Source organism: Nymphaea colorata, chromosome 3 (assembly GCF_008831285.2).
Source record: "Nymphaea colorata isolate Beijing-Zhang1983 chromosome 3, ASM883128v2, whole genome shotgun sequence".
NCBI lineage: Eukaryota > Viridiplantae > Streptophyta > Magnoliopsida > Nymphaeales > Nymphaeaceae > Nymphaea > Nymphaea colorata.
Genome location: NC_045140.1, coordinates 17529013 through 17539790, shown reverse-complemented (window position 1 = coordinate 17539790; position 10778 = coordinate 17529013). Strand labels below are relative to the sequence as shown.

The window sequence follows — 10778 nt, the reverse complement described above, 5'->3', positions numbered from 1 at the left end:
TTGCCATTAGTCAGGAAAATATAGAACCTGTAAGAACAAACTCAGTACAATGAAGCTCTTTTGTGGAATTAAAACCGAACCAGTTGTCCCATAAATGATTTATGCTTTCTTTGGCTGTTGATGGTTGTTTACTGGAAAAATCCATCTAAACTCTTGTTTTTATTTTCTGCTCGCCGGCCCTGTTTGATGTACCTTGACCAGCAAGTAGCTCGTCTCATGTTCACCAGTCCTACTTGTAATATCGCGCCTGTTTTACCCAGAAAATATAGTTCTTCGGGTTTGTCTTCAAATGGTTGTTCAGCTTCTCAAACTGTTTTACTTTTTAGGTCGCTTTCCCCAGATCCAACTGCACGTGTGGATAGGTGGGACTATTAAGAAGCAAACAAATTTTAAAAATGAGAATCTGATGCGTTAGATTACATTTTATGAGGATTTAATTAACAGTATCGGTGTTTTATGCGTCACATTTCCATTTTTAAATTTTCTTCAGTAGTATATCAAAATGTCTCCTGTTCTTTTCAATTTATAAACATTTTTCATTCATGTGAGTAGACTTTGGGAGAACACTTAAAAGTTAAAACTACATATGTTAAATGATGTACATTCATGTGAGTATATATAATCTCTCCCCTATCTCTTCGCCTCTCTCTTTCTTCTTCCCCCACAGCTTGCCAATCTCTTTTTCTTTTTTTACCCTGTTTGGAATGGAATAAGGCTACCCTGTAGTTTCTGTAAGGTTGAAGCATTTAACACCTTCATTCGTCCTCCTGGTTTAGAAAGTGAATTTCTCAGTGTTTTAATATGCATGATCTTTTCCATAGAAGAAGTTGAATTGATAGGGACACAATTTTGAATCGGTCAAACGCCGGTTCTATTGTCGTATGTCATTTTTGTTGATTTTATATTTTACAGTTTTTTTGTTGTTTTTATTTGGCCATTTGAATAGTATTAATATTTCTAGCGATTGAAAAACGACCGGGTTCCAACTCAAGTTCCATGAATCCGCTGGATCTTTTGTTCATCCAATTTGATCCAAAAATCCATGTTGAAAAAAAAAAAAACACACACACACAAGGAAAGTTGTGGTGGAAATAGTTTTTCTGCATGATGAGATTTCGGGTCTTAATAAGCTATTCTTCACATACAGGCCTTTTTCTTTCCATTTTTTATCTTGAGAAAAAATGTTTTCTCATGGTTAAGTTTAAATTAAGCATTTTTCATCAAATTGGAGATGAACCCTTATAATTTTGTGTGTGTAATCAACCTACAAGAATGAAATTGTAGATGAGAACATTGCACTGAACCCAATTGAGTGAGGCTTCGCAATCCAGATCGATCGTTCAGGTGAAGAAAGTCGAAAGAGATTAATAAGAGGCGTTTGGTAGCCAGGTGAATTTTCGAGTGTGCTTTATTTAACTGGGCGCAAAAATTCTACCGGGCAAAACTTTTAAATCGCCAAATTTTTTTCTCGGGGTTGTGAACTTCAATTTCTTTTCTGAGAACTTTTACTTCTCGGGCGACCTACTTGTTTCAGCTGTTGAAACATTTTCTGCTATCAAACACTCCATCACCATAAAGCCAATGATATCCACCTAATGCCAAACTATGTTCAAAGGTGTTAGGGAAGGAGAAGAAGAACAAGGTTTTAATGCTGTTCAAAGATAAAAAAATATTGTATCCAAAATCTCCATTATTTATATTTGTCTTACAAGATGTACCGAGCCAAAACTGTCGGGCTCTAGAGCAGGCAGAATCTCTGTAATAGATTGAGGAGTTACAGCACAAGATTTATTCTTTTCCCTTTTAACGTTTTTGTTAGTACCATAAAAAAATGTTTTTTATTAAAAAAACATTCAAAACAGGTCAGCCGAAAAAACGGAAACAAACATGTCGCAAAGCATGTCGTAGAATGTTCACGGATTTTCAAAATTGAAAAAAACAAATGTAAATTTCAAACGTTTTTAGTTTAACGTATATAAAAAATTTAAAAATTTCTATTTTGGTCTTTGTTAAATTTTTAAAACTATAGTTTGGCTCCTACGACAAAACAATTTCTGGCTCTGTTCCTGATCTAGTGCCTTCTTAATATCTTGTGACCACAAGATGAGAGAATTGGTGTGGGCTGTTGGTCACACGAGTTCTTTAACATTGCTTTATTTTTGCATTGGCAAATTGAATATTTACTTATATATATATATATATATAGGTGCCCCTCTAGTTATAAATGTTTCTAAACATATGCCCATCCTTCTGACTCGGCCCAACGAGGGAATGGGTGTAAACGAGGGCTAAGAGTAGGTGAATGTTGAGCAGGTGGCATGGGAGGAGAAGGTGAGATTGGATGTATTATGAGAGAGAGGATTAACACAGGGAACGTCAAAGAAGTAGGCAGTTTGGGTCACAATTAGTGGAGAAGGAATGGTGGGACACAAACTCTTTTTTTTGGAAGAACTTTCCTTTCAGAATGGGAAGCATTGTTCATCAAAGGTTGCACAATAGAAATTATTACCTTGTCCATGCTATCTTTTAAAAGGAATGTGTCAAACGCCTTCCATTCTAAGTCTGTATAGCTGGTCGGCATGAGTGTCGTGCTGTCTAGTTTGATTCTTGTAGGTGCTACTTCTTTCTATTTGACATTGTTAACGAACATCATGTAGTTCATTTTGTCTAAAATTATTCGGAACAGGAAGAGCAATGTTAGATATTGTTCAACACACAATAGAAAAAGCTAAATGCTCAAGTTGCCCAGTGCAATCCATCCACTGTGGTTCATCTCCTCTCATAGCCACTTCAGTGTTGGATAACTACTACGCATGAAGATAAATCTGATGTAGATCATGTTTAGCTTTCCCATGCATGACTTCCTTTTTCATGAGGCGGATAAGTTAAAATTCGAAAAGGATATTATTATCATGACAGAAGTTGTAAACAGATATGAACTTGTATATCATATTAGGAATGTGGCCAAGAACTTCATGCAAGTTTAATGGAGATCAGAGAACATGAGGCTGATCCACGGTGATGTGAGATCCCTAAGATTCATGAATTTAAGGTCAGAATCCTGATAGAAATGCACTAAGCAAATCAATGATGGTTTGAGGGCAGAAGTATGGAAATAAACAAATGGTTGAAGACAACCAATATGTGAATGAATAAACTTTGCCATAGCAACAAATGTATGGCCACATAACATTTGAATCTTGATTAATAACAGGGGTTGGTTTCACACAACATGAGTCATGCAGTCCCTGTTCTTGAAGTCCCATGTTTGATTCATCCACGAAACATGAGTCCTCGAATCAAACAACCTCGGGGGAACGAGTCCGCTTTCCAAGGTGCACCATGGTGAGGCGATCTAGCGAAAACCGTTGGATCTTCAGAATCGAACGGCCTCCGTGTAAAGTCAAGTCCTCTGCCTCGCGAGGCATAGTGCCGCCTTCCATCTCGGCCGTCGATCTCTTGAGTCCGACGGTGCGATGAGCCAATAATATTTCCAGGCAAAGATTTAGGGGGAGGGTATAAATGTAAAATATCTAAAAAGGGAGGGTGGTGTCATAGGCATGCGTTGCGTCGGGTTTTTGAATTAATTGCGCCTTTCTTGTTTCCACCGCCATCTACGCCACGTGTAAAATATCGGGGACTTATAAATAGAGGGAGAGGGAGAGGAGGCGACCGAAGGTTCGAATGGAGGGAAGAGGAGGAGGAGCGTGGTCGCAGCTGCATGGCGGAGGAGGAGGGTCGTCTTCCGGCAACAACCGCCACCAGAGGCCCATCTCCGACGCCAATGGCTGGCGAGGTACAACTTCTCTTTCCCTTTCTTCTCTCTCGTAGCACCTCTGTTTTTTTCTGCTTTCTTTACAGACAACCCTCCCTCTCATTTGCCTTCTGAACCCGTTCACCGCTTCTCCCTCTCTCTCAATACTCGACTCCGTTGACACTAAGATGGTATCTCTCCTCACAATAAAGAAAATCACGAAAGAGAGAGAATAAATACATTCATAGCAACTTTTACTGCAGAAAGAGAGAAAGTTGTGCTAGACAGGAAGATGAAGAGACGAAGAAGAAGAAGACAAAATGCGTTTAATCTCCTCAAACCGGAAAATGCTCCGACGTCGTCTCCATTTCCCGTTTTTCTTCGTATCTTCTCTTTCAAGCAACTCCTTTATTTTTTCCTTTCTGCTTTCTATTTGGTTGAGCATCCTTTTGAAACAAAATAGCAGAAAACTAAAAGAAAAAGAATGGCCATGCCATTGATCCGCATGCTCCACCTTTTTTCTTTTCCTTACTCATTGCTCCGCTGGCTGAAGAGTGAAGGGTATTACTCTATAACGAACCAAAGTAAGTACACCGTCTCCTCTATGGGATTTCCGCTTCTCTTTCGCCTCCTTGCAGGGCATTGAACTTTTATAGTACTAACAGCATCAAAGCAGAGAGCATGCAACTCTTCATATCGTAGCTGGTTCGATAGGATACATTATCGAATGAGTTTATAATCACTCGATTTCGATTTCTGTGGTTGCTACTCTCCTGATAGCATTAATAGTTGGTTGATGAGTGTTATTCTAATCCCCGCTTCCCTCCCCACCTGTCTCTCGTGTATCTTTACATTGAGAGTTGGGTTGATGGGTGATATTCCAGTATTCTCCGCCTCCCTCTCTCTCTCTTTCCCTCTCTCATGTATCTTTGTATTAAGAGTTGCGGGCTGATAGTGCTCTTCAGTCTCTCCCGCTCCCTCTCCCCCTCCTTTCTCTTTTTTTCATATGTATTATGTATCTTCACATTAACAGATGGGTTGATGGTTGTTATTTTAATATTTCTCTCCCTCTCCTCACCTTCCCCTCTCTTTCTCTCTTACATGTATGTTCATATTCTGGTTTTTAGAAACTATCTTGGGCCGTGGGACTAATTACTTCCGGCGTTTCAAATTCCTGAAGACCATTTATTTTATGAGATCTGAATCAAGAACCAGCTGCCTACCAACCATTAGCACTAGCAAATGAGCCGGGGCGATGTTATGATTATTTTGCATGGCATGCATTGCCTTCCTTATCTTCATGATTGTTGCATTTATGCGGAAATTAAATTGAACGAGTAAATGTAGTCGATCTTCCCTCCCTGCATTATGAGAACATCTGCCTAAGGCCCTGCGGTGGATTTGAAAGGTCTTCCCGAGGTGAAGAAATTCAGGACCAAATTTTACTGGGAGGGGACTACGTGTTTCCTCGCGGTAGGTCCAATTGAATATGAACGGCCGGCTCACCGGATGTTCAAGTTTCATAAATGCTCTAAAAAAATAACCATGAAATGTATAGAAGGTAGAAGACTCGTGTGTGCATGAAGTCCAATAGTCAGCTGGCTTTCGAGCGCGTTATATAATATTATAGATATATAGATCACAGGCACGCACTTACGCACCCAATGGCATTTTTCCTTAAGTTTTTTTTTTTCACTTCGTTTATTTATATTTGGGGAGATGCATCACGAGAACTCAATTTTCAATAGCTTCTTGAAGAAAAATGGAAACTCTAATCTATATCTTGAAATTTTTACGGGAGACCTGTGACCTCGAATCCATCTCATGAAGGTTTATCTTTTCAGCAAAAGGGGCTCGACTATGAGATCAAAAGCAGATTGACATTTAGGCTGCCCTGATTAGGCCTACTGAGTAATGTGTATTTATGAGGGGAGCTAAGAATTATAGGTTCAACATTTTGACAGAAGTCAAAATATAATTTTTTAAATTTCTTTATGTAGGATAAATGAAAATAATATGAAGTAATGCAGGCCCTTGTGTGTATTGATATGATCATTACCACATAATATGAAGCCCCGAATAAATATTTCATAAAATAAATGCTTTGAGATAGTTAGTGGTCATTCAAAGAAGGTGCAAAGTAATGCAAATTTTAGGAAAGAAGACTCATTTATTTTCCAAAACAAGTAATAAACCAATCACCTTTTCTGTTTTGCATGCCTGTTCTTCTCTTAAGAAATTTTAGTTCTTTCAGTACCTTTCCACCTTTGGCGTTTAGAAAGAAAAGTCAGTTGTTTAAATAACTATCTTATCTCACTAATTTAAACACCGGTGCTCTTCCCAAGCACGTCTTTTCTTTTTTCTCCCTTTCCGTCGAAGGGGGATTAGTCCTTTTGTTCGTTCGCTGCCTAAAACTGCTTAAAATGTAAATTTTCAGAGAGTTGGCACAACTGATGACGTAGGGATTGATAGGTAGCTAGTTTAGAGCTTCTATGGCATATAATATGAACTCTTTTTACTGTAAAATGGAAAATGAAGATGATATGTAAGTGTTGAAACATAACGGAGGTGACTTCAAACACAACCAGTGCCACCCAAAATATCAAAAACAACTTTGATACATTGGGAGATGATAGCTTGAGAGATGATTGCGTAATATGAAATACTGTTCACCGGAAAACAAGAAAAAATCACCGGAAAAGAAGAAAAAGTGGATTCCTGCCTTTTGGATTCTTTGGAAATTTGATTCCCCCCACCCCCCCCCCCCCAAAAAAAAATACTATTTTATTTTTGCATGCATGCCGTTTGGTTAACGCCAACTGGCCCGTAGCCGCAGCACAAACACCAGCTGCTGCTGCTGCTGCATTCAAATTGGCTGTGGAGCTCCCCAAGAATCTCGGCCTCTCAAAAGCAGACCGAAGCCTCTGCGCTGCGATTTATTACAAAGACAAAAGCGACTCGATTCTGGCAGTGAAGTCCCCCTAGCGCCAAGTCGTAAGTAGCAGTGTGCGTGGTGCATGCTTGCACCCCTCGGCTCGGCCCCTGCCTCATGGATGACTTCACGTACGGGTACTTGTCCTGCATGGCCGGGACCGGCCCCACTCGTGCATGGCTCGACTTAATTTGTACATGTGTAGTAGTAGGTGCGTTTGCATGGTTATTTTTCTGCCCAAAAAAACACAAAAAGCCGACTCTATGATTTTTTTAATAATAGTCCTACATAAAAACAAAGGCTTGAAGCAGTGTTGCAAAATTCCGTTTGTGAACCGAATCGGCGGCGCTGCTGGTTTGGGGCCGATATACTAATTCAGGTACTGGAAAAAACATTATTTCATTAAAAAAATGAAAAATATGTAAAATAATTAAATATGAAAGATAAGATATATCAAAAAATAGTTTAGAGCTGTCGTGTGGTACTCCTGAATCGGCCAATTAATTCAGTTCAGATCAGCCCATTTTCAGGCTAATTATGATCAGAACACTGGTTTGAAGCCGTGAACTTTTTTCAACATTATTTTTTGGTAGTAAATTCAACAAGAGCAAAGAAACGTACAATTCTGATTAGTAAAGCATGGGGGGAAATTACAGTTACAGTTTTGGTTTCTTTAATTAGTACCCAAGTTTTTTCCAGGCCTTTCACTACAGGAATAAGTGATAATTGGCCACATATTTGTTGAAAAATGATCGGCCTATTGGCGTCAGTAACAAGAACAACCAGCATGTGTTTGCTCATGAGTGTTTATTTGATAGTTTTAACGACGAATGTGTTCTTTAGCAGAAAATTTTAAGAAGCGGTCTTCTTAGATTATAGGTAAAAGATGTTGGTACCAGCCAAGAAAGAAAACTCTCTTCCTATTAGTAACTCGGGAGGGTTAATTTTGCTTGCCTGGATCTAATATTTTAGGTAACCTGAGATTTTGATTTCATAGATCTCCATATTTCAGATCTTTGATATTTCGTAAAGATTGAAATTGTTCGGTTGAAAGATGTATAGATTATATCTTAGACTCTCTCCTGATACTGCACAAGGGTGACCAAATTACAGAAGCCTCTGCTGATACTGCAGAAGGAAACATAATCCTTGTTTTCCTACACTTCATTGTCCATTTTATATGAATAATTAATTTCATCTGCATGAAACTGTGGTATAAGCACAAACTAGCTATTACATGCCTCCATAAGAATGTATATCTGTTACCTGACAAATTTTAATCGTTTCTCCTTTGATCTTTCAATAACATGCTTCCCATTCTCCTTGACCATCTGAATTCATATTCATTATTTGTAAAAACTGAGGATAAAAACAGTTTGTATATGAATCAATTAATTTCATCTGCATGAACTGCGTAAGGCTATAAGCACAAACTAGCTATTACAAATATCCGTTACCTGAAAAAATTTTACACCTTGAAGTTTCTCTTTTGATTTCAATAATATGATTATTGTGCTCCTTGACCACTTCACTTCATATTCATGATTTGTAAAAAGTGAAGACTAAAAACAGTTTTGAAATCCGACTAGGAAAAAAATCCAAATACTTGTTCTGATCTCGCATGGCACTATGTAGGAAGCTAAGTTCTCCTTTATCGTCTTCACTGAACAAGAGTACTTTCTGAGCTTCTCGCTGTATGCCTGTATCTGTCATCTCAAAACCCAGCCCAAGGTATATCCAGCTTCGAAAAGAAAAGACGGTGTTAATAAATGTAAAGAAACATTCATGTGAAGACAAACTGGGGAAAAAATAAAGTTTTCTTAATTCCAAACGTGTCGTCCTGCAACAGACGTCAAGGAACAGTGCGATCAACCTGGAGCACACAGCAGGCGCTAGCTACACCTGATCCATCCACACTGCCCTACGCGACGAAGATGAAGACACTTCGCTAATGCCTCCGTGGTGGGCTCGAGTTCATCCACTCTAAGCACTCCCCACCAGTTTTGCCCTTTCACAATCTCAGATACGAAAAAAAGCAGAGAGTTCATGAACTTAGTCTGCTCTGCTTCATGAATAAACAAGATTTTCAGTCATAACCCATTTGATATTCCCTGTAGTTGCATCGGTCTATTTCTCTAAGAGTTAGTTCTTGTCAAGTTGCAGGAACTATGGGGAGTCCCTCCGTTGGTGGTGGTAGTCAGGAAGGGAAGCCCCCTGAGGATGTTGGCGCCGCTGCTTCTGCTGCTGCCGCAGAAAGAGATGGTTGCTTGGTGAGGGAGCAAGACCGGTTCATGCCCATAGCGAACGTGATAAGGATAATGAGGAGGATCCTCCCCAGCCACGCCAAGATCTCAGACGACGCCAAGGAGACGATCCAAGAGTGTGTGTCGGAGTACATCTCCTTCGTCACCAGCGAGGCCAACGAGCGCTGCCAGAGGGAGCAGAGGAAGACCATCACTGCAGATGATGTGCTGTGGGCCATGAGGAAGTTGGGGTTCGATGACTACGTCGAGCCCCTCTCAGTCTACTTGCAGAAGTTCAGGGAGATGGAAGGGGAGAGAGGGGGGATGCGGGTGGTGGATGGCCTCACCGGGAGCATGAGAAAGGACATGGGTGCTCTCAATGGCTACCATAGTTCTACTCACCATGGGATGTATGGTGGCGGTGGTGGAAGGTTTTACAGGGACGGTGGAAGGGGCGGTGGCGCTCCTCCTGCTGCTGGTGGTGGTGGTTCTCTATACCGAGGTCCGGTATGATCTGTTGGTACTATGGCGGTTGGGCGCATGGTCATTGGTGGTGTGTTTTTGGTGTTCTTTAATTTGGGTACTTGGGCTCCTGCTTGTATGTGTGGTGAGAGAGAGAGAGGTGTTGGGTGTGGAGGTGCATGGGCCTGTCTGTGGGTGTTTTTTTAGTTGGATAGAGAAATTCAGAGATATGTTCTCTAATATCCATTAACATCTCTCTCTCTCTCTCTCTCTCTCTCTATATATATATATATATATATATATATATAAATTGAATAAAGTCATTCAACCATATAATTAGGACTGTTAATCCAACATGATGGGTAATTAAGAAGGAACCAAAAACAAAAGATGGGCAATTCCATCATTTATTATCTTATTTTTTTAATCATTCATATGCTTTAGATGAACAACGTAGTGAATGTGAAGAACCAGAATCATCATTCACTATACCGTATATACACATACAAATTATCTTCTAGATTCTCAAAAATCCAGCGCCTGCTGCAACGGTGCACATACCTTCACCATTTCTATCAATTATTTGCTATTTTATAGTTTTCACAAACTAAAATGTAAATTATATAACGTGTCATAACCACATTGAGAACTTATTTCGAGGTGAGCCAGACATATATTTCGCCTGATGCATGGAAGTCCTTCCCCTAACTCTCAATATTTAGAGTTATGTTGGTGCATGTTGCCGGTCCAATACACTTCAACTGCTTCAAACACTCCATGCATGCATCTAGAGGCATGAAACCCAAGAAAATCGAACTCCCTTGAGGTCCATCTTTAAGAACTTATTTCCCAAGTAACATTTTATGAAAGATATTAGAGCTGGCAAATCTTGTTAAATCTTGGGAAGAATTTGATTACTTAGAAAACAAAGGAAGGAGATTCAAAATAGTTTTGCCGAATATAATAAATAGCCTTAGACTTATTATCCTCTTCAAATGAACAAAACATATTGTTAATTTCCATAGATATGTTGCTCATTTACCTCAAACTTTGCTTATTAACCTCCCGATCTTTTGCTCATACGAGCTTAGAAGAAGAAAAGCAGGATTATTCAATCGCGTGGTTCGGTCTTCCTGCCTCCTTCCTTCCTTCCTTCTTACTTCCTTGTTTGGTGCGATCTCCTCTCTTCACATACGATTCTTGCGTTTGGTAGCAGCCATAGTCCCCTACGGTTCATTATATTTAAATGACCAGCCTCACATTTATGGTTCTGCAAACTGAGGACTTAGAAAACCATAATTTATGTCTCTCATCATATATATCTCAAATTTGACTTGAGAGCTAATTTAATTGACTTGAGATTTATAGAGTTCAGAAAGCAAAGTTG

General features: G+C 39.6%; 1 protein-coding gene across 1 annotated transcript; it reads left to right on the top strand.

Annotated features, from left to right (window-relative positions):
* The first annotated feature begins 8854 nt into the window (after window positions 1-8854).
* On the top strand, window positions 8855-9442 carry LOC116250353 (nuclear transcription factor Y subunit B-1-like). The gene has a single exon (XM_031623980.1). It carries the CDS (start codon window positions 8855-8857, stop codon window positions 9440-9442), a length of 588 nt encoding a protein of 195 aa, XP_031479840.1.
* Window positions 9443-10778: the final 1336 nt, after the last annotated feature.

What these genes read in the sequence shown, in the direction of transcription:
- LOC116250353 (XM_031623980.1), top strand. Translation starts at nt 8,855, where the DNA reads ATGGGGAGTCCCTCCGTTGGTGGTGGTAGTCAGGAAGGGAAGCCCCCT.